The sequence below is a fragment of the Accipiter gentilis genome, chromosome 17, assembly GCF_929443795.1.
Source record: "Accipiter gentilis chromosome 17, bAccGen1.1, whole genome shotgun sequence".
In the NCBI taxonomy this organism is placed as follows: Eukaryota; Metazoa; Chordata; class Aves; order Accipitriformes; family Accipitridae; genus Astur; species Astur gentilis.
In genome coordinates, this window is record NC_064896.1 from 29,164,867 (window position 1) to 29,187,434 (window position 22,568).

At 63.7% G+C, this 22,568-nt stretch overlaps 3 protein-coding genes and 1 pseudogene across 10 annotated transcripts; all 4 read right to left on the reverse strand.

The window, feature by feature from the left end:
- Positions 1-72: 72 nt before the first annotated feature.
- TCIRG1 (T cell immune regulator 1, ATPase H+ transporting V0 subunit a3) lies at positions 73-8,496 on the reverse strand. The gene is made up of 19 exons (XM_049820327.1): positions 8,335-8,496; positions 5,026-5,104; positions 4,685-4,914; positions 4,496-4,590; positions 3,824-3,950; positions 3,660-3,742; positions 3,421-3,514; positions 3,125-3,337; positions 2,813-2,963; positions 2,589-2,728; positions 2,178-2,335; positions 2,013-2,103; positions 1,811-1,929; positions 1,413-1,626; positions 1,105-1,221; positions 915-1,025; positions 698-818; positions 450-621; positions 73-366 (listed from the first exon to the last, which is right to left on the reverse strand). The coding sequence occupies exons 1-19, from the start codon at positions 8,449-8,451 to the stop codon at positions 285-287; spliced, it is 2,514 nt and encodes an 837-aa protein (XP_049676284.1). The 5' UTR covers positions 8,452-8,496; the 3' UTR covers positions 73-284.
- Positions 8,497-9,547: 1,051 nt separating this feature from the next.
- NDUFS8 (NADH:ubiquinone oxidoreductase core subunit S8) lies at positions 9,548-11,764 on the reverse strand. Of its 2 annotated transcripts, XM_049820385.1 has the most exons (7): positions 11,677-11,764; positions 10,811-10,858; positions 10,664-10,726; positions 10,451-10,540; positions 10,140-10,312; positions 9,903-10,031; positions 9,548-9,792 (listed from the first exon to the last, which is right to left on the reverse strand). In XM_049820385.1, the coding sequence occupies exons 1-7, from the start codon at positions 11,738-11,740 to the stop codon at positions 9,661-9,663; spliced, it is 699 nt and encodes a 232-aa protein (XP_049676342.1). In that variant the 5' UTR covers positions 11,741-11,764; the 3' UTR covers positions 9,548-9,660. The 2 variants fall into 2 exon arrangements, with proteins under 2 accessions (XP_049676342.1, XP_049676343.1); XM_049820386.1 differs by lacking the exon at positions 11,677-11,764 and having other exon boundaries at positions 10,811-11,126.
- A 120-nt stretch (positions 11,765-11,884) lies between these two features.
- On the reverse strand, positions 11,885-15,773 carry LOC126047114 (aldehyde dehydrogenase family 3 member B1-like). 7 transcript variants are annotated; one of them, XM_049820350.1, is made up of 9 exons: positions 15,321-15,773; positions 14,513-14,623; positions 14,318-14,438; positions 14,057-14,142; positions 13,823-13,904; positions 13,296-13,682; positions 13,015-13,181; positions 12,673-12,772; positions 11,885-12,277 (listed from the first exon to the last, which is right to left on the reverse strand). In XM_049820350.1, exons 1-9 carry the CDS (start codon positions 15,480-15,482, stop codon positions 12,084-12,086), a joined length of 1,410 nt encoding a protein of 469 aa, XP_049676307.1. In that variant the 5' UTR covers positions 15,483-15,773; the 3' UTR covers positions 11,885-12,083. The 7 variants fall into 7 exon arrangements, with proteins under 7 accessions (XP_049676307.1, XP_049676305.1, XP_049676308.1 ...); XM_049820348.1 differs by having other exon boundaries at positions 14,513-14,734; XM_049820351.1 differs by lacking the exon at positions 14,513-14,623.
- On the reverse strand, positions 15,770-21,483 carry LOC126047118 (aldehyde dehydrogenase family 3 member B2-like; annotated as a pseudogene).
- Positions 21,484-22,568: the final 1,085 nt, after the last annotated feature.

The following is a 22,568-nucleotide window of genomic DNA, read 5'->3' on the forward strand; positions in this document are numbered from 1 at the left end:
AACGTGGGGCACCCCCCCCCCGCCCCGGGACCCCCTACCCAGCCCGCAGCGGAGGGGACGGAGACGCAGAGCTGGGGACGAGTCACGAGGACGGCTTTATTGCTGCCGAGGAGGGGACGGGGAGGATGCTGCAGCCGGACCCCCATCATCCCCCCTGGTCCTGGAGGTTTGGGGGAGGGGGGGAACCTTGCCCTCCCCAGCACCCCCCAGCCGAGCTCCCCGCAGCAGGGTATGGGATTGGGTCCAGCCGATGCTCCAAGCCCCCCGGCATCCATCTGGCACAGCTATTCCCAGGTGTTGGGCGCAAAGGCGAAGGGGCACAGCTTGTACCCGGCGCCCACGTAAAACTTATTCTGAAACTCCACCCTGCCGAGGAGAGGGGCCGGTGAGAAGCGACGCTGGGGGGGTCGGTCACCCCATCCCACCAGCACCCCCTCAGCCGGGCTTACCAGTGCAAGCGCAGGGCGTGGAGGAAGGCGGAGAGCCCCTCCATCACCAGCAGGATGGCCACGGTCAGCACGGCGAAGGCGGCAAAGACGGGCACCAGCACCACGCCGCCCACGTAGTTCAGCCGCACGAAGCCGTTGCGCATCACCATGGTCCACAGGACCTCCGACAGCTCTGGGGATTGGGGTGGGGGGGAGCGTGAGGCTCTGCCCGGTCCCGGGGGGCACATGGTGGGGCCAGGGGTACTCACGGGCATGGGCCAGGCTGAGCGCCCAGAGCCGCAGGTAGGACGCGGTGTTGGAGACGCAGCCCAGGCAGTACTCGATGGTGTGGATCGCCTGGTGCATGAAGATCTCGGCGAAGTCCAAGTGCTGCGGGGAAAGAGGGGACACGGGACGTCAGCGAGGTGGGGGGGGCACGACCACCCCCACCCCACCGCCTCAGCTTGCCGGGCCGGTGACCCTCACCTTGGCGTCGGGGCCGTGCCCCCCGCTCTCCACGTCCTCCTTGGTGGCGTTGACGGAGCTGCCGGCCTCCTGCCCCTCCAGCAGCGGCTCCTGCTCCTCCGTGGTCACCGGCTGCACGGGGACGACACCGACGGTGAGACCCCACCACGTTCCCCTGGCCAAGCCCCCCCCACCGTGACCCCAGCCTTACCGCAGGGCGGCCCGTCCTTGGTGCACGCTGCTGGCAGCACAGGTAGAGCGGCGTCCCCAGGAGCAGGACTGGCACCGACGCCAGCGCCAGCACCACCAGCACAGTCTGCACCGGCACCTGCGGCACAGGAGCACCGTTTCGGGGTCCCCTCCAGCACCGGCTACCCAAGCTGAGAACGGCCCTGCTCGTGACACAGGGGAGACCCCCTCCCCAACCACACCAGCCTGCACAGGGCTCCCCACTGGTCCCAGCTTGGGCAAGGAGAAGGGTGGGCGCGGGGTTCCCCCTGCATCTTGGTGGGGTGCTACCTGCCCCCGGTAGAGCGGGAGGTTGCCAGCGTTGGAGGTGAAGAGGAACATGTCGATGAAGTGGATGAGGATGCTGGGGGCCACCAGGGAGTCGGCGGCACTGAATTTGACCCACTTGTAGAAGATGAGGAAGACGAGGTAGCCGAAGAGAGCCAGGAGGAAAACCATCTCGGGCAGGAGCTCCAGTACCAACCGGTGCCGCTGCTGGAAGTGCCTGGGCAGGGGGACATCGGCCACGCTCAGCCTGGCACGGCGCACCCTCGCGTGTCCTGGGCTCCCACCCAGATGTAGGGGTACGGGACCCCACTCGCCCACCCCGACCCGGGTGAGTCCAGCCCCGGTCTCCTTAGCGTGACCACGGGTGGCCAGAGCTCGTGGGTGCAGCCATGGGGACTCACACGTGGTTGAAGACCCCCAGCAGGACACCGAAACCCATGTGCACGATGCCCAGCACCACGGACATCTTCATCTTGAAGGAGTTGAGGAAGTTGAGGTGGTTGGTGGCCAAGCTCCAGATCTGTCGTGGAGGACAAGGTGGGTGAGACTCTGGGCCAGCCCACCGAGGGTCCCACCCCATCCTCTCCTCCACGGGACACTCACTGGGTCGATCCCGAAAGGATAGGGCCCTTGGAAGACGCCGGTGACGTTGGGGTCCAGGGTGAGGGACGGATGGGTGGCGAGGTAGGCAGAGCTGTGGGCAGAGGGAGGGGGTGTCAGCACAGGCAGGGACCCGGGCAAGCTTCACAGGGGGTTTGGGAGTCCCACCTCCAGGAGGAGTGGTTGGCCATGGTGGCCACGCTCCAGGCGGAGGGGAAGATGACGGTGGCTTTGCTGAAGCACTCGTTGTAGATGAAGCCGGTGTAGATGGAGAAGGCCCCCATGAGCAGGATGAGGTAGCGCCCCTCGAAGAACGTCAGCCAGATCTGGTGGGGGCAAACGCGACTCCCACGTCCCACACCACCTCCCTTGCCCCACACCGTCCCCCTCCCACACCACCAACCCTGCCCCATACTGTCCCTGTCCCACACCAGCAGCCCCATCCCACGCCCCCAACCCCATCCCACGCCTCCAACCCCGTCCCACGCCCCCAACCATGTCCCACGCCCCCAACCATGTCCCACGCCCCCAACCATGTCCCACGCCTCCCAGCCTGGCCCCCCGCCACGTCCCCCTCACCTCGTTGCTGGCCTGCCGCAGGCTGGGGCTGTTCTCGTACAGCACCATCCAGAGAGCAAAGAGGAACATGAGCAGCCCGTGCCCCACGTCCCCAAACATGATGGCGAAGATGAAGGGGAAGGTGATGATGGCGTAGGGCGCTGCAGGGGGCACAAGGGACCACGTCACACGGGGCGCCCCCGCCTCAGCCCTGACCTGTGGCAGGGGGCTGGGGGGGGCCTTACCGGGGTTCACCTCCTGGTAGCTGGCCACCCCGTAGGCGTCCACGATGCTCTGGAAGCCGGCGGTGAACTTGTTGGTGCGGATGAGGGTGGGGGGGCTTTCCGAGGTGGGGATGCGCTGCACGAAGCACTCCACGCTCGAGCCGCTCTTGTACTGTGGGGAAAGAGCCCGGCGCCTGACCCACGGCAACCCCCTGCCCGGCACCCACCCCACCGTGGCCGGAGGAGACGGGGACACTGAGAAACCCCAGCACGAGGACATGGGGACACGGAACAAATTTGGGCATGAGGACACGGGGACACCGAGCAACCTACCGATCCCTGGCGCAGGGCGTCCTGCACTTGGGTGAGGTCCCGCACGGGGCACCAGACCTCGGCGATGAGGCACTTCTCGGTGACATCGAAGCTGCACTGGTTGAGGATGAGGTAGATGGCCTTCATCTTCTGCACCTGCACCCGCCAGGTGGGCAGCGCCAGCACCACCTTGTCCAGCACCTGCGCCAGGTACTGCTCCGTCTCCTCCAGCACCTGCAGGCACCCGGCACGGGTCAGGGACCGGGGAGGGGGCTCCTGGCACGGCCCCCCAGTCCTCCCTATGGTGCCCAGCTCACCACGCTGAGGTCCTGGATCTGGTTGTGCAGCCCACTCATGGTGTCCGCCCGGCTGGCCTCGCTCTCCGGGTAGGGGTACATGTGGCAGTGGAAGCTGGGACAGACGGACGCCGACGTGTTGGGGGGTGCCAGGTCTCCCCGGGGGCACCACCCCCCCCCCCCACCGTGGGGAGTCCGGAGCAGTTTTGCTAAATAAAGCTCTGCGTGGCCGGACGCATGGCGCGGGGCCACTGGCTCACCAGTCCGAGATCTTGCGGATCTTCTGCCCGATCTGCTCGCCCCAGTAGGAGATGAGGAAGATGACCCAGGTGATGCTCTCACCCTGGGAACGGCATAACCCAAGTCAGCCCTGGTTGTCCCAGCCCCGCTTCCCTGCCAGCCCCCAGCCCAGTGCCCCGCTCACTGTGGCCGGGTCTTCCATGGGCTCGGGCATCTCCACGAAGCTGGCCACCAGGTAGCCGCGGCAGGCGCGCCACAGCAGCCGCTCGAAGGCGTTCACTCGCCACGGGTGAATGACGCCAGCCACAAAGCTGCGGGGACACGGCGGGGGCTCTGGGATGGGCACGGCTCTGCCGCTGCCCCTGCCCCACGGTTCACCCCCCCAGACCTCATCCTACAGCTACGCCCCACGGCCATACCGCTGCCACGTGGCCCATCTGCAACCCTCACCCTATACCCTTGCCCACTTTTCCTGCCCCATACCCACACCGTTGCCCCACGGCTCATCTCCAACCCTTATCCTACAGCCATCCCAGGTGCCCCACGGCCACGCCGCTACTCCGTGGCTCATCTCCAACCCTTATCCTACAGCTGTGGCCATTGACCACTGCCCCACGGCTCACCTTCAACCCTTATCCCACAGCTTTCCCAGCTGCCCCACGGACATGCCGTTGCCCCACGGCACATCTCCAACCCTTACCCTGTACCCTTACCCGCTGTCCCTGCCCCACGGCCGTGCCGTTGCCCCACAGACCGTCTCCAACCCTTACCCTACAGCCGTCCCTACTGCCCCACGACCACGCCACTGCCCACGACCCCTCTCCAACCCCCGCCCCACACGCCAGCCATCACTTACTTGATCTTGCGGTCAAGGTGCTGGTGCAGGGAAGGGTCGAGGATGGGCTCACGCTCAGAGAGCGCCCGGGGCCGCGGCGGGGAGCCCAGGGGGGCCTGCGACGATGGCGAGCAAAAAGTTGAAGCTGCGGGGCGAAGGGCGGCACCCCTGGGACGGCGGGTCCCCGTTCCCCCCAACCCCGGGACCCACCGGCAAACTGGTGAAGCGCTGGCCCTCGCGCAGGACGTGGAGGTACTGGCGCAGCTCCCGCAGGCGCCCACGCAGGGAGGCCCGGTTGCGGCTGACCTCCCGCAGCTCCTGCGCCAGCTGCTCCGACTGCTCCTGCACCCGCAGAGCCTCCCGCGCCAGCGGCGCCCGCGGGTTCTCGGGACACGGCTCCAGCACCCGCCCGGCACCCCGTAGCTCCTGCTGCAGGAAGGCTGCGAGAACCGCGGTCGATGGGGGGGCATCAACCCACCCCTGAGCAGCCCTCCCCCCCAACCTCCTCTTCCTCCACCCCGAGTCAGCCCCCGCGTCCCCCCGGCACTCACTGAAGGTCTTCTCCATCTCCTCGCAGCGCCGCACCTCGCCCACGAAGCGCCGCTGGAAGGCACTCACTTTGGGGTTCAGCTGCCGGGGTTTGGGGGGGGGGGACGGTCACGGCACAGTCCCGGCAGGAGTCGGGGGTCGAGCGTCCTGGGGGGTGCCGGGCAGCCCCAGCACCCTGCCATAGCCCCCAGTATGCAGGGCACCCCCGCACACACCCCCTGCACCCACGGCACCCCAAACCCACCGCACCAAACCCACAGCAGCCCAAACCACCCAAACCAAACCTATGGCACCCCAAAACACCTGCGTGCAGCCCCTGCACCCACGGTAGCCCAAACCATCCACCCCAAACCCCCTTGCACCCACAGCACCCAAACCCACCCAGACGAACCCCCCCCAAGGCACCCCAAACCACCTACCTCAAAGCCCATGCACCCAGGGCACCCCAAACCACCCACCCCCACCCCAAATCACCCATCCCAACTCCACTGCACCCATGGCACCCCAAACCACCCACCCTAAACCCCCTGCACCCCACAACACCCAAACGCACTCAGACCAAGCCCACCTGCACCCGGGGGCACCCAAACCCACCCCCTTGTACCCAGGGCACCCCAATCTACCTCTGCCAACCCCGTACACCCAGGGACACCCCAAACCCACCCCCTTGCACCCAGGTCACGCCAATCCACCTGTACCCACCCCCAGCACCCCAAACCCACCCCCTTGTACCCAGGGCACCCCAATCTACCTCTGCCAACCCCGTACACCCAGGGGCACCCCAAAACCACCCCCTTGCACCCAGGGCACCCCAATCCACCTGTACCGACCCCCTGCACCCGGGGGCACCCAAACCCACCCCCTTGCACCCAGGGCACCCCCATCCACCTGTACCCACCCCCTGCACCCCAAACCCACCCCAACCCACCCCCTTGCACCCAGGGCACCCCCACCCACCTGCACCCACCCCGCGCACCCAAACCCACCCCCTTGTACCCAGGGCACCCCAATCTACCTCTGCCAACCCCGTACACCCAGGGACACCCCAAAACCACCCCCTTGCACCCAGGTCACGCCAATCCACCTGTACCCACCCCCTGCACCCCAAACCCACCTCAACCCACCCCCTTGCACCCCAAACCCACCTCAACCCACCCCCTTGCACCCAGGTCATGCCAATCCACCTGCACCCACCCCGCGCACCCAAACCCACCCCCTTGTACCCAGGGCACCCCCATCTACCTGTGCCGAGAATGTACACCCAGGGGCACCCCAAACCCACCCCCTTGCACCCAGGGCACCCCCATCAACCTGTACCCACCCCCTGAACCCCAAACCCACCCAAACCCACCCCCTTGTACCCAGGGCACCCCAATCTACCTCTGCCAACCCCGTACACCCAGGGACACCCCAAACCCACCCCCTTGCACCCAGGGCACCCCCATCAACCTGTACCCACCCCCTGAACCCCAAACCCACCTCAACCCACCCCCTTGCACCCCAAACCCACCTCAACCCACCCCCTTGCACCCAGGTCATGCCAATCCACCTGCACCCACCCCGCGCACCCAAACCCACCCCCTTGTACCCAGGGCACCCCAATCTACCTCTGCCAACCCTGTACACCCAGGGGCACCCCAAACCCACCCCCTTGCACCCAGGGCACCCCCATCCACCTGTACCCACCCCCAGCACCCCAAACCCACCCCCTTGTACCCAGGGCACCCCAATCTACCTCTGCCAACCCCGTACACCCAGGGACACCCCAAACCCACCCCCTTGCACCCAGGGCACCCCAATGCACCTGTACCCACCCCCAGCACCCCAAACCCACCCCCTTGTACCCAGGGCACCCCCATCTACCTGTGCTAACCCCGTACACCCAGGAGCATCCCAAACCCACCCCCTTGCACCCAGGGCACCCCAATCCACCTGTACCGACCCCCTGCACCCGGGGGCACCCAAACCCACCCCAACCCACCCCCTTGCACCCAGGGCACCCCCATCCACCTGTACCCACCCCCTGCACCCCAAACCCACCCCCACCCACCTGCACCCACCCCGCGCACCCAAACCCACCCCCTTGTACCCAGGGCACCCCAATCTACCTCTGCCAACCCCGTACACCCAGGGACACCCCAAAACCACCCCCTTGCACCCAGGTCACGCCAATCCACCTGTACCCACCCCCTGCACCCCAAACCCACCTCAACCCACCCCCTTGCACCCCAAACCCACCTCAACCCACCCCCTTGCACCCAGGTCATGCCAATCCACCTGCACCCACCCCGCGCACCCAAACCCACCCCCTTGTACCCAGGGCACCCCCATCTACCTGTGCCGACCCTGTACACCCAGGGGCACCCCAAACCCACCCCCTTGCACCCAGGGCACCCCAATGCACCTGTACCCACCCCCAGCACCCCAAACCCACCCCCTTGTACCCAGGGCACCCCAATCTACCTCTGCCAACCCCGTACACCCAGGGGCACCCCAAACCCACCCCCTTGCACCCAGGGCACCCCAATGCACCTGTACCCACCCCCAGCACCCCAAACCCACCCCCTTGTACCCTGGGCACCCCCATCTACCTGTGCTAACCCCGTACACCCAGGAGCATCCCAAACCCACCCCCTTGCACCCAGGGCACCCCCATCAACCTGTACCCACCCCCTGAACCCCAAACCCACCCAAACCCACCCCCTTGTACCCAGGGCACCCCAATCTACCTCTGCCAACCCCGTACACCCAGGGACACCCCAAACCCACCCCCTTGCACCCAGGGCACCCCCATCAACCTGTACCCACCCCCTGAACCCCAAACCCACCCAAACCCACCCCCTTGTACCCAGGGCACCCCAATCTACCTCTGCCAACCCCGTACACCCAGGGGCACCCCAAAACCACCCCCTTGCACCCAGGGCACCCCAATCCACCTGTACCGACCCCCTGCACCCGGGGGCACCCAAACCCACCCCAACCCACCCTGCGCACCCAGGGCACCCCCATCCACCTGTACCCACCCCCTGCACCCCAAACCCACCCCCACCCACCTGCACCCACCCCGCGCACCCAAACCCACCCCCTTGTACCCAGGGCACCCCAATCTACCTCTGCCAACCCCGTACACCCAGGGGCACCCCAAACCCACCCCCTTGCACCCAGGTCACGCCAATCCACCTGCACCCACCCCACGCACCCAAACCCACCCCCTTGTACCCAGGGGCACCTCGACCTACCTGCACCCACCTCCTTACACCCCAGGGCACCCAAACCCCCCCAAACTGCCCCCCCCCCCCATCCCTACGTACGTCCCTGAACTCCAGCAGCCCCCGCTCGCCCAGCTCGCTGACGCAGCTGTAGGCCGAGGCCGACTGGAGGAAGAGCTGGGCCAGGCAGACCTCCTCGCTGCGGAACAGGGACCCCATGGTGGCCCCCCCCACGGGGGTTGGGGGGGTGTGTGTGGGGGGGGGGGGGACGACACCCCGCTCCGGCCCTGGGGTGCGGAGGAGTGTGAGGGCACCCGCCTGGGGTGGGGGGGAACACAGAGAGGGACGGGGGTGAGGGTGGCAGCAGGGCTTTGGGGGGGGGGGGGGGGGGGGGTGTCTGGCTGGGGGGTCCCGGGGGGGGGGGGGGCTGCAGCGGCGGAGCCGGGCTGTCCCCGCAGCCGTGGCCAGGGGGGGAAGTGACCCGCCCCGGTCACACGCGGCTTTTCCCAGCCCTGGGCTTGCAAAATACTTTCCAGTCGTCGTCCGTGCCCCCCCCCCCCCGCCACTCCACACCCCCCCCCCACCCTGTTCAGCTGCATCTGAGTCAGGGCCACCGCATCCCCGCCCCCCCCCCCCCGGCCCCGATGCCCGGCGAGGAACTGGGGGTGCGGGCAGGCTGCCCCGAACTTCCCCCCCCCCCTCCCAATTTTCCTCCGTGGGTGCTGCCCCCCCCCCCGCCCCGTACCCGGGATGGCGGGGCCGGCCGGGCTCCGGCACTTCCTCTTCCCCAGGAAGAACCCGGCCGCGGGGAGGGACCGGCTCCGGCCGGCCCCAACGACCGGGGGAACCCCCCCCCTCGCTTCTCCCGGCTCACACCGCATCCCACCGGGAAGACAGACACCCGGACTTCCCCACCCAAACACCCCCACGGGGCCGGGATGCCTCCGGATATCCCCCCCCCCCCCCCGCCATTCCCCGAGGAGCACAGAAATGGGCACAGCGCCCTGCTCCAAGCCCCCTAACATCCCCCCCCAGCACTGCCCCTTGCTCCCCGTGTGCCCCCCCCAACCAGCCTTACCCCCACAGCCTCCGCATCCCCTCCCCATCCCACATCTTTCCCCACAGGCGACGCACCCCATGTTCCCTGTGCCCCCACCCCAACGTGGGTGACGGCATCCCCGGGACCCCTGTCCCCCTCCCCGAGATGCAACCACGCACCCCCGGCCCCCCCCACCAGGGCTGTATGTGCCCATGGGGGCTCAACCCCTCCCCTGCCCCAGCGCTGGAAAAGAAGAGAGATGGAGAAAGCTGGAGCTCCGGGTTAGGAAGGGGCCGGTGCCTCCACTGCAGACGGGGGTGGCAGAACCCCCCCCCCCCCCCAGACCCTTTATTAGGGGAGGGGGAAGGAGACGTGCCGGCGCCCGGCCGTCATCGGTACAGGTAATCGGCCTGGATGTTGGCCGCGATCTCAGCCTCCCACTTGTCGCCGTTGTTGAGCAGCTTCTCCTTGTTGTAGAGCAGCTCCTCGTGCGTCTCCGTCGAGAACTCGAAGTTGGGACCCTGCCGGGATGAGAGAGATTCGCCCTCAAGGCTCATTGGACCCCTGCCATCCCGGTCGGGGGGGTCTCTCTACCCCACGGCTCCGTGTCCCCCTCCCCGCCTCGGCTCACCTCCACGATGGCGTCCACGGGACAGGCCTCCTGGCAGAACCCGCAGTAGATGCACTTGGTCATGTCGATGTCGTAGCGGGTGGTACGGCGGCTGCCGTCGGCTCGGGGCTCGGCCTCGATGGTGATCGCCTGCCGTGGGGTGGGGGGACAAATACAAACGCCATCAGCTCCCGCTTCAGGGGAACACGCCGTCCCCAGGAGCTAGCAGGAGGAGGATGAGGGTGGACGAAGGCTGACCTGTGCCGGGCAGACAGCCTCGCAGAGCTTGCAGGCGATACACCTCTCCTCCCCCGAGGGGTAGCGGCGCAGGGCGTGCTCCCCACGGAAGCGTGGGCTCAGCGGGCCCTTCTCGAAGGGATAGTTAATGGTGGCCGGCTCCCGGAAAAGATAGCTCAGCGTCATGGCCAGGCCTGGAAAACAGATAGGGAAGGGTTACGGTACACTTGGGGGGGGCTGGCACCCCACAGAACAGACCGGGGGCTGTGCGTGGGGAGGCTGAGAGGGGTTTGTTCCACCCGTGGAAGCATCCAAACAGGTCCGGGACTCACCTCGGAAGAGCTCTGTCCACAGCAGGGTTTGGGCAGCCCGGTCGGTGATGGATCGCATGTCCATGGCCGGCTCCTGGACGTTGACGTACTCTGCAGGGAGAGGGAAGCGATGCCCACCCTGCGGGGAAGTGGTGCGAGGGGGAGGCAGCCCCAGGGTGGGAGGGGAAGGGATGGGGATGGGGGGGGGGGGGGGGGCAACACACCCCTACTCACTGTAGGAGTCCCTGGGGCCGGTGGTGCTGAGCGGGCGCAGGTAGCCCAAGGGGGCCGGTGGGCCTGTGGGAAGGGGAGAGAGAAGGGTCAGGGGTGGGTTTTGGGTCAGGGAGAGGGTGGTGAGGGGGGGCCCGGCGCAGCCCTCACCTGTGCGGGCAGCCCGGTACAGCAAACGCAGCGTCGCCATGTCCGGTCCTGCAGAGGGGCTCGGCCTGATGCTCGCTGCTGGCCCTCGGGTGCTGGGCCAGCAAGTGGCTGGGGGGGGGACACGGCCCCCCTCCACTTCCCACAAAGGACCCAAGAGTCCTGACCCCCCAACCCTCTACCAGAAGAGACCCGGACCCCCCAGGACCCCTCCTCCCACAAGAGATCCAGGTATCCTCTCTCCCTGCAAGGCACCGAGGTATCCTACCCCCCCACCTCCCACAAAGGACGTAGGTGTCCCAACATCTTCCCCCTCCCCACCAAGGGACCCAGGTGTCCTGCAGCCCCCCCCCCCCACCTCCCCAAAGGGACCCAGGCGTCCTCCCCCCATGCCCCCAAGGGACCCAGGTGTCTTGTCCACCCCCCCAACAGCCCCAAGGGACCCAGGCGTCCTGTCTACCCCCCACCCCCCCAAGGAACCCAGGCGTCCTCCCCCACCCCCCAAGAGCTCCAGGTGTGTCGTGTCCTCCCCCCCCAAATAGACCCAGGTATCCTGTAAAGCCCCCCACTTCCCACAATGGACCCGGGTGTCCCCCTCAAGGGACCCGGTTCCCACACACACCCCACCCGACGGACTCATGCAGCCTCCCCCACCCCAGAGAACCCCAAAGCCCACCCCCAAGCCCCCCCCCCCCCCGGCCCCAGAAAGGCCTCAGGCGTCTCAATATGTGTGTTCCCGGGGGTGGGTGGGGGGTCACAAGAATCCGGGCCGCCCCTTCTCCCCCAAGCAGGATCTAGGAGCCACGACAAGCCACCACGGGCCACCACAACCCTCCCCGACCAAGCCCGCCCCCCCCGGCCCGGCTCACCTCCCCCAAGGACCCAGCCGTCCTGACCCCTGGCCCACCCCCCCCTCCAAAGCGCAGTGCGCATGCGCGAAGAGGAGCGGCGCAAGCGCAGAGCGGCGCGGGGGTCACGGGGCGGGCCGCCGAGCTGAGGGCGGGGCCTGGGAGGGGGTGGGCGGGGTGTGGAGGGGTGGGAGGGGCCTGGAGGGGATGGGCGGGGCTGGAAGGGGGCGGGGCAGGCGGTGCCAGACTCTTTTCTCATTGGCCGGAGGCCTCTGGGGAAGGGAGCGGGGGCGGGGAGAAGATGGGGAAGGGGGAGCTCAGTGGATTGGGCGGCGCGGCCATTGGCCCGGCGTGTGGCGGAGGGGCGGATCCGAAACGTAGGCGGAAGCGGAAGCGGAAAGGGGTGTTTATGGTGGCGGCGGCGGGGCTCAGAGGAGGAGACAGGTGGTCTGGCGCTTCGTCTCGGTGGCGGCGCGGAGCAGCGGGAGGCGGTGCGGGGCGTAGGGCGGGTAACGCGGGGTGTTGAGGGTCTCCCGGCCGGCCCCGCGAAGCAGCGTGGACCGCTGGTGCGAGAAGGTTTCGAAGCTGGAACGACCGTGGTAACGGCCTAGGCCGCTCTGCCCTGCGGGAACAGCGCGCTTCAGAGCACGGTACCGGCCCAGGGAACCATAGGGACAGGGGAATTCAGGGCAGTGAACCGGGACTCTATGGGCAGGAACGGCGGGCACCGGGGAAGGGGCTCAGCACCCAGCTCTGACCCCCGGCACAGCCTCTGGGGGCGGGGAGGGTCGGCACCGGTACCAGGCACGGCCCGGGGGGTCCCAGGAAGCACGGGGTAGGGGTTCAGGACCAGCCCCAGAGCAGCAGGGACCTGCTGTGGGTAGGGGGCGGTGGGTGATGGTAGAGCTGGAAGGGTTCTGGGCAGGATTCCCCCGGGAGCAGGCAGGACCCTGCCGGTGCTGGGTTCAGCGGGCTGGGGGGGTTCCCGCAGCACCCCATTCCTGGGAATAGGCATACCGATGCCACCGAAGGGTAGTGAGGGGATCGTCATGTGCATGATGGTGTCGTTGGCACAGAAGCCGCCGCTGCTCGTCCGCTCCAGCACCCGTTTCACCACCTGGGGGGTGAGGGCAGAGAGGTGCTGAGCACCCAGCAGGCACCCCTTGGCTGCCTCCTCCCTGCTGCCTGGGGTACACCAGGACACATACGGCTGGGGATGTGGGAGCTCCCTCCTCCCGTGAGCAGGGACGAGGCCAAAGGAGCTGCTGTGACTGGGGAGGGTGCCTGTGGCTATCCAGACAGCCGCAGCAGGATGCGACCCACGCTGAGAGGGATGCTGCTCCCAGCCCAGCTCCGTACCTCCTTGCGGGAGGAGAAGACGTAGAGGACCAACGGCCGCTCTCGGGCGTTGATGAAGGCGATGGCGTCATCCACGCTGGCCACCGTGAGGATGGGCAGGATGGGCCCAAAGATTTCCTCCTGCATGATGGGATCGTCCTGCTGCACCTCCACCAGCACCGTGGGGGCTGTGGGGAGAGAGCTGAGCCTGGGCTGCCTGGCTAGGTGTCGTGGACCGCATCTAGTGGGACCCCCACCCTGCAATTCTCCCCTCCTGCCAGCTGTACGCCCCAGGCCCTCACCAATGTAGCGCTCCTCTGCGTCCGTCTGTCCTCCAATGGCCGTGTGCCCACTGTGCAGCAGCGCCTGCACCCGCTGGAACTGCCTGTCCCCCACGATGCGGCCAAAGTCAGGGGACTCCTGAGGGTTGGGTCCATAAAATTCAGTGATGGCCTCGCGCAGAGCGGGCAGCAGCTTCTCCTGCATTTCTGCACTGCACAGCACATAGTCGGGTGCCACGCAGGTCTGCCCCGCATTAAAAAAGCGGCCCCAGGCCACCCGCCGGGCCATGTTCTGCACGTTGCAGGAGTCACACACGTAGCAGGGGTTCTTGCCCCCCAGCTCCAGCGTCACGGGTGTCAGGTGCTTGGCAGCGGCTGTCATCACGATCCTACCCACGGAGGGGCTGCCTGTGGGCAGGGGGAGCAGCGTGAGCCCAGCATGGTCAAGGCCTCCCAACAGATCCATGCCAGGCTTCTTGGGGCAGCCCCACACCCGTCTCCCTGCCTTGAAGAGAGGGATGGGACTGGAGTGTCCCTGTGGGATGTACCGGTGAAAAAAATATAGTCGAACTTATTCTCCAGCAGTCTGGTGGTCTCCTCCACACCGGCGGTCACCACGGCAAAGCAGTCCTGTGACACAGCGAGGAGGTGGGGAGCGGGGTACCAGAGGCAGGCAGGAGCAGGGTGATGTGGGGGGGGCGTGGTTTGGCCGAGCAGGTTGGGGACACAGAGGGGTAGGTGTCCCTGGAGAGGGAGGTGGCTGCAGCCGAGGGCACTCCTACCTCATCCAGGTACCTGGGCAGCATCTCAGCCACTAATCTTTCCACGTTCCTGGTGATTTCAGAGGGTTTCATGACAACGCAGTTACCTGCAGGACAGGAGCTCCCTCCTGGTAAGGACCTCGCTCTTGGGTAGCGGAAAACTTGCCCCCCCATGCGGCCCCACCACCATCACCCCATTCCCACCCCAGGGAGAACACAGGACACCCCACCCAGTGAGGTTTTGGTACCCCGTGGCATGGCAGGGATGCAGCCCAGCCTCACCAGCAGCGATGGCCCCGATGAGGGGCACCAGGAGGAGGTTGATGGGGTAGTTCCAGGGCCCGATGATGAGCACCACCCCGTAGGGGTCCTTGCGGATGAAGGCTGAGTCCAGTTGCGTTGCCTGTGGAGGAAAGGATGGTGTGAGGGAAGCCTGCCTCCCATCCCCTGTGTCCCCGACCAGCTGCTGCCCCGTACCCAGTTCTTCTCCACGTGCTTGTCCTTCATCCAGGCACCCAGGTTGTTGAGTGTGTGGTTGAGCTCGCTCCTGCAAATGGAGAGCTCGGAGACCTCCACTTCAAAGGGCGGCTGGGGGCACACAGGAGGTAATTGTGGCCACCGCTGCGGGTACAGCTGTGTGGCCACCCCGGGATGGTTGTCCTCACAGAGGTCAGCACAGAGTCTCCTGGCAGGACGTGACTGCAGGGACACACACCCCCAGGGACACCCTGTGGCCTTGCAGTGGCAAGGATGGGTGGCTCAGCCACCCCTCCAGCATGCCACCTGCGTTGTGACATGCTGCCTGGCCCCGTGCCACCGCATGCCAGCAGTAGGAGGTTGCAGTTTTAGACGTGGATTTGGTATCTCAAGAGCTTCAGCTGCACCAGATGCGGCTCCGGAGGTGGCGATGGGAAGAAGGGCCCCCGGTTGCTCTCGGTGGAGGCTTCCCTAGAGCTAATTCATCCCATTTCAGTGCAGCCGGAGAGGGTTGCTGTATGGTTCCCCCACCGGGGGCATCCCCAGAGCTGAAGATAACTACAAAAAAACAAAGGCCACCGCTCCCTGGGTGCAGTGGGCTCACCCTGGCCAGCAAGCAAGCACACGCCTGGCTGTTTGCCACTGCCCTGCAGTGGGATGGGGGGAGACTCGGAAGAGCAAAAGCAAGAAAACTTGGCTAGAAATACAGTTTTATAAAGGAAGGAAAGGGAGGGGTGGGGGTGTGGAAATACCAAATGACAGAAAAGGAAGCAATCCCCACCGGCCATCCTGACGGTGATGCTCTCACCTTGCGCATGTCTGCGGCGGTGGCCTCCAGGATGTCCTGCTTCTTCTCATCCAGAAAGCGTCCCAGACCCTCCAGCTGAGCCAGGCGGTACTCCATGGGCCGCGTCTTCCCCGAGAGCCAGGCTGCCCGCAGGCGGCTCACCAGCTCCGCGTGGGGACTCATCCCGAGGGGAGGCTCTGAGCACCACCCTGCTGATACGGAACTACCGCTTGCCTTGGGTCAGACGTGGCCTGACCGCGGGGAAAAATCCCAGAGTGTGGGCTGGGTGACGCAGCTGACTAGCCAGTGGACAAAGCCATCGCCTTCCCTTCTGCTCTGGAGAGTGGGGTCGGCCCAAGCCAGGAGGGGGACCCCTTTCCCCAGCACAGCCAGCCCCCAAGCTGGGGGATGGAGCAGTACTGGTGAAGGAACAGCCTGGCGTGTCCCTCTGCTCCCCAGGAACTATGCACCATGCTAGGTGGGACTTGTCTGACAGCGGGTTTTTTCCTGAGAAGCAGTGGGCTGGGTTTGATTTGGTTTCTCCGTTTTCAGAGCACGGGGTGGGGGTAGTGGAGCCGGAGGAGAGGAGGAGCAGCTGGACTGGAGGAACGGAGCCCAGAAACCCACTGGGTTGGAGCCAAAGCAACCAGGACAGAGCAGAGAGGGGCTCCGGAGGACAGCACACCCCAAAACGCTACAGGAGAAGCCCCCCAGCCCCGCTGGCACCTTACCTGTCCCTCTCCTCCGGGTTCAGCTGCCTGTGCTCGCTGCAAGGTCTCTGTCTGGTATTTCCAGCCCCGTGGGAGATAAGGGAGGGTGAATTGCGGGGCACGGGGCGGAGAAAACTTGAGACTATCCCAGCTCAAGGGTTTGGGAGGAGAATGTTGGTGTGGACCTTCTCGGGGCAGGAGGGGGGAGGAGTCCCCAAGGAGGGACACGGGCAGCAGGAGGTGACCACCGGCATCCCCCCCGGAGCACCCACCAGACCTTCCACCCCCCTGCTGTGGTGGGGCCAGCAGCAACGGGGCAGGAGGCTGCTGGCATCGCGTATGGCTGGAACCCATAGAGCTGGCGAGGGAGATGTGGGGCACAGGGACTCCCTGTGGGGCTCTGCCCCCACCTCCTGGCAGGGTTCACCCTCCCACTGGTCCCAGCCCTCCCCAGTTCTCTCCCTCCTCTGGGCCAGTGTCTCCATCCCACGCCCTGATTGACGGGTTGGTGGGCAGGCAGGGAGGCAGAAGGGAAGCACGCGGGAGGTCATCGGTTGCAAGGAAACACCTTTTCATTGCACGTGGTTGCAAAGAAATGCCTTTTCATTGCAGGTGGTTGCGAAGAAACATCTTTTCATGGCACGTAGTTGCAAGGAAACGCCTTTGCGTTGCAGGTAGCTGCAAGGAAACACCTCTTCGTTGCACATAATTGCAAGGAAACGCCTTTGCGTTGCAGGTGGCTGCAAAGACCACCGTGACCGACAGCAGGAGATATCACGGTGGCGGCGGGGGACCCTCAGAGCAGGGTGCAGTCATCCTTGCGCTTCACCTCGGAGGCGACCCGGACGATTCCCAGCTTCTGCTGGCTGTAGGGCGGGTAGCGCAGGGCGTTAAGAGCCTCCCGGCCCATGCCGCGGTGCAGGCAGCCGCGGTGGTGGGTGAAGGTGTCGAAGGTGAACTTGCCGTGGTGCATCCCCAGGCCGCTGTCTCCTGCAACACAGAGAACAGGTCCCCAGCTGGGGGCTGGATCTGACCTTTTTTGATCACGAAACCTTGGCTGGTGCCGGAGTGACTGGGAAGGGCGTCACTGGCTATGTACGTGGTGTTGGAGCGGGCGGCAGCAATGAGATGCTCCCGCCCCACGAGCTTCCCTACGGCAGGGATACCCTCCAAAACACATCCCCTCCGCGCTGGCTCCAGCCCTGCTGCCAGCAAGGCTCCAGGAGTGGAGAGGGGTGATTGTCAGGGTGGTTTTGGTGAGGATGTGACCCATCTCCAAGAACAGGTGAAAGGACTGTTGGGAGGTGAAAGCTGGCTGGCCAGGAGGAAGCAGGGAAAGCCAGGCAGGCTGGCAAAAGTAAGGAATTCCAGCGGTGTGCTGATAACTGATGTGATAAAATTCTGTGAGTCAGCTTGAGCCAGTCTGTCTTTCTGATAAAATGCAAATCCTGGTAAAGCAGATAAGTTATGTTTGGTGTCTCACAAGTCAGCAGCCCCAGCACAGAGAAGGGTCACTAGATGGCTCTTGGCCAGCTGAGCAGCTGATTCTTGGGAGGAGAATAGGAGCTGGTTTCGCATGGTAGTGAAGATCATCTGATCAAAAGTGGGTGTCTGCATTAGCTAGACTCCTTCCTCTCCGAGGGAAGAGAGGAGCGCTTCTGGACATGTTTTTTAAGCCTGAGTAGACATCCAGAACAGGCCAGAAGAAATACAGCCCCAAAGTGCTGTTTCTGTCCATGAGCTGTGAAATGCCATGTCACAGGGGTGTCGTAGTGACTAAAAGTTTCCCTGGATTCAAGGAGAGGCTGGGTAAGTATGTGGAGTCCAGCACCCTTTACCAAACACGTGGGACTCCTCTGGCTTAGTAAATCATTTGAGCTGGAAACAGATGGAGGCTGGAAGACCTTTGGGAAGAAGTATCATGCGTGTGTGCCCTGTTCTTACTCATCCATCTGCGTAGGGTTCTGGTGGAAGAATGCAGAACTAGACACATGTTTGTTCTGAAGCCTTTAAAAGAACTAAAGGATTGCTTTCCAGATGATGCTCTGGATAGAAAACATCCCATGGGAGCTCAGAATCACATAGATCGACTGGAACATGAGAGCTACGTAACTTATAGCTGATAATCATTTCCTTGCTTCACGTTGCAGGGAATCCTTGCACGATTGCCTGAATTAATCAAGTATAAAGCTAAACCCACTGCCTGGTGGCCAGTGTAGGTGCGGAATAGACTGCAATAATGCAGTCTATGTAAATAGATTGGCCTTAAAAATATCACCTTTGGGTGATTTGTTAGTCCTGAGGTGGGTTGATGGCAAATGTTTGTAAAGCTTTTAACCCTTAAGGTATCTATACTAGGCTGTGATTTGGGTCCCCTGCTGTTTACTCCTTAACAGTTTTATGCAACATAGGTCTTCAGGAGTTTATATAGAGGAATGTGTGTACATTGGGAATTCACAGGAAATTGTGCTGTCTTCAGACGTGGAGTCCAAAATGGACATCCATGAAAAACTGAAATTCTGAGTTCCCGAAAACTGTGGATAAGTGACAATTTCCAAGTTTTCTCCTGCAGAGAAAAGGGGTAGCACAGCAGCGGGATGGGTGTGACAGGCTGGCTGCTGGCACCCTACAGTGGCACTGCATGTGGAAAGGAAGGTCTAGAGATGTTTCTGTGGTGGCCGCATTCAAAATTCCCTACCTTTTAAAGATGAGTGTGGCACATGTGTTCAGCAGAAACAGGGCTGCAAAGCCCAAGAGCCCAGCCCTGGCGCAGTGAAGCAAAGGGCTTCTGGTGGGGTCCTACCTGGTGCAGAAGGATTTCCCTGCAGACCATTGAGCCCTCTGGACCTGGACTCCCCCGAGACCCTTCCTCACCACGGCCAGCATGGCTCAGGCACCAGGCACCATGGCTCACGTTGGCCAGGGGCAGGCAGGTTGGGGGATTTGGACCTACCGATCCCACCGAAGGGCAGCGAGGTCAACGTCACGTGCATCAGGGTGTCGTTGCCGCAGAAGCCACCGCTGCTTGTCCGCTCCAGCACCTGGTTCACCACCTGGGAGGGAAGCGGAGAAGGTGGACGTGGGTCTCGCACCCTGTTCCTGCAGCTCCAGCTGCAATCCTTCCCCCACAACCAGGGCTGCCTGCTCTAAGGAAAAATTTTTGGAGCGTGAACAGGGCTGTATACACCTGCCAAGGAGCATGAGGCAAGCGTAGCCCTGGCTTCCCACAGCCTGTACGCTATACCTTGTCATCAGAGGAGAAGGCATACACAACCAGCGGCCGCTCACGGCTATTGATAAAGTCAATGGCTTCATCCATGTTGGCCACGATGACGATGGGCAAGATGGGGCCGAAGACTTCCTCATGCATGATAGGATCAGAGGGTTGCACATCCACCAGCACCGTGGGAGCTGCAGAAATGAAACCCGAAGGCATGAGCCATGCACAGAGGTTGGAGATGACACCTTGGTCCTCTCCCCAAGACCCATACCCCCTTTAAGATAGGATGCCTCACCAAGATCCCCAATTCCCGTGCAAACCTTCCCTAAATTTCACTTCCATCTAGAACCTCCCCTCCAGTTGTGAGACCCTCTCCAAAATCCAAGCCCACTCCATACAAGGATGAAGACTTATGTGAAGTTCATGCCCTCACCGATGTAGCGCTCCTTCTCATCCGTCTGTCCTCCGATGACCACACGCCCGCTGCGCAGCAGGGTCTGCACCCGCTGGAATTGCTTATCCCCCACAATGCGGCCAAAGTCGGGGGAATCCCGAGGGTTGGGGCCGTAAAACTCGGTGATGACCTTACGCAGAGCGGGCAGCAGCTTCTCCTGCATCTCCGCACTGCACAGCACGTAGTTGGGTGCCACGCAGGTCTGCCCCGTGTTAACAAAGCGGCCCCAGGCCACCCGCCGGGCCACGTTCTGCACGTCACAGGAGTCGGACACGTAGCAGGGGTTCTTGCCCCCCAGCTCCAGCGTCACAGGCGTCAGGTGCTTGGCAGCAGCTGTCATCACGATCCTCCCCACGGCAGGACTGCCTGTGGGCCAGGAAAAGATGCATCACGGCGAGGATCCCACCATGCTACAGCACAACCTGTGGCCTTGGCCGTATGAGGACCCAGGGCCAGGGAAGATGTGTGAAGTCCCACTCCTGTCCTGCACCCACCTTGGTGTGCAGCACAGGGCTGAGCCCTCACCTCCAGCACCCTCTCCACCTCCACCGTGGCATCCCCCAGCTCAGCCATTACAAAACCCAGTTATGGCTCTTCGATCCTCAGATATGTTGGTGGCAGATCCTGCACTGGATCCTGACACCAGATCCCCAACACAATGAGCCCTGCCACCTTGGAGCCACAGCGGGGTGTCCGGTGGGAACCCCTCTCTTTTCTTCATTGTACAAAACCCGTTGTACTCTGCTCTGGCCCTCGGGACATACCAGTGAAGAAGATGTAGTCGAACTTGTTCTCCAGCAGTCTGGTGGTCTCCTCCACGCCGGCGGTCACCACGGCAAAGCAGTCCTGCAACGTAAGAGGAAGGGTCACCCGCTGCTAGCATCCACTGTGTCCCCGTCCCCGCCAGCAGCATCCCAGGCTGCTGGGCATGCGGACACTGGCTGAGCGTGGAGGAAGGAGGTACGGCAGCACCTGAAACCAGGGATGGCGTGGTGCTGGTGCGTGCAAGGCAGGCAGGGTGCTGGGAGGGCACAAGGCACAGCAACGTGTGTGCAGGGGCTGGGAACATCCCAGCCATGAGACAGGGACAGGGAGAGCTTCCTACCTTGTCCAGGTAGCTGGGCAGCCCTTCAGCCATGAGTGTCTCGCTGTTCTTGGTTATCTCCGAGGGTTTGATGATGACACAGTTACCTGGGGGGAGAGAGGCGGGATGTCAGAGCAGGGACATGGTGACAGCCAGCCCTTCTGGCACCCCAGCCTGAGAACAGGGTGTTCTCGCCGGTGCACAGCGCTGCCTGGATCCTCCGGGCCAGGCGAGAGGTTCGGCTCACCGGCAGCGATGGCCCCGATGAGGGGCACCAGGAGGAGGTGGATGGGGCAGTTCCAGGGCCCGATGATGAGCACCACCCCGTAGGGGTCCTTACGGATGAAGGCCGAGTCCAGGCTGGTCACCTGCAGGACACCCACCACGTCAGGAGTGCTTTCTTGAACCACCGTCTCCATACCCACGTCCCATCCATCTCTGCCTGGCAGCTGGGTCCTTCCCCCCATCCTCTACCTCATCTTCCCCCTTACCAGACTCTTGTCCACGTGCTCGTCCTTCATCCAGTGGGACAGGTTGTTCAGGGTCTCGTGGAGCTCGTTCTTGCAGAGGAGGATCTCAGAGAATTCGGATTCAAAGAACGGCTGGGGACAGAGCACCCTATGTGTCAGCTCCACGTGTGCTGCAGCACGGCAGCAGCTCTCGTCCCTACCTTGCATGGGTTTTTTACCCAAGATTTGAGTACCCAAGCCCTTCATGTCCTGTGGTGGATGCACACTTTGTTCTCGCCCCCAAGCTGCACAGCGCAGCCTGCCATGGGGAGGGGGCCAGCCCCACCACATCTGCGGGGTGGGGTGTTGGTAAGCTCCAAAATCCTGTCGCAATATCACCAGGCTTGTCCTGTTGACAGTCACCTGCCTGCGGCCGGGCTTTCTTTGCTGGGAGCTCAGTTGAGGTTCAGGAAAATTAAGTACTTGGGGAGGAGAGGGGTCTATGAAGGCAGTGGTGGTGTTTGGGGGAAGAAAGGGCTGGTCTAGCTATTGAATCCTGCTTGGTCTGGAGACAAGAGCATCCCGAGTCACAACCCCTTTTTCTATCAATCACATGCGTTTTCACACCCAAACAAAACAAGCTGATGGTCTCCAGCAGGATGGGCTATTTTTTCATGACCTGCCAGAGAGCAAATCAGGTAAGAGTCTTCAAGGGTTTAGCCAAATAAATAAAAGCTCAGAAGAGATCCAGGTGCAAATCCCACCACCACCTCGCTTTGCCTGGCTTTGGCTTTCCCACTGTGGACGTGTCACCGGCGTGGGAATAGTGCCGGTGCTGAGGTCCGGCTCTGCCAGCAGCTCCTCACCATCGATCAACAGGGGACCCGTTGATGCTTGTCCTACAGTTGGGTTTCTTCTTACGCAGGGGTACGGTGGAAGGAGAAGGTGGGTAGGGGGTGGTGGGGAAGTGGCAGGTTTGAAGGATAAAACCAGCTGGTCCTGGGGGATATCCACCACCCAGGGGTCAAGATGTGGGAGGAAGTATGGGAGAAAAGGGAATACCCAGATTTTGGAGCCTGTTTGAGCAGGTTTTTTTGGCAGAGTGAGCTGAGAAAGCAGGGACGAGATCCACCACCAAGCCTAGGAAGGAGGGAGAGCAGGAAGGAAAAGCTTCCAGAGGTTGCCCTCAGCAGGGCAGGAGGAGGGACAGTCATGCGGTGAGGGAGCCCGAAGGGTGGAGGAGTTTGGGAGCAGGGCAGGCGTGTGGCTCGGCATGACATCAGGAGGAGAAGCAAGATGAAGGAAGAAGCTGGACTGCCCATCCCAGGAGAGAGAAAGCAGCACGAGGAGAC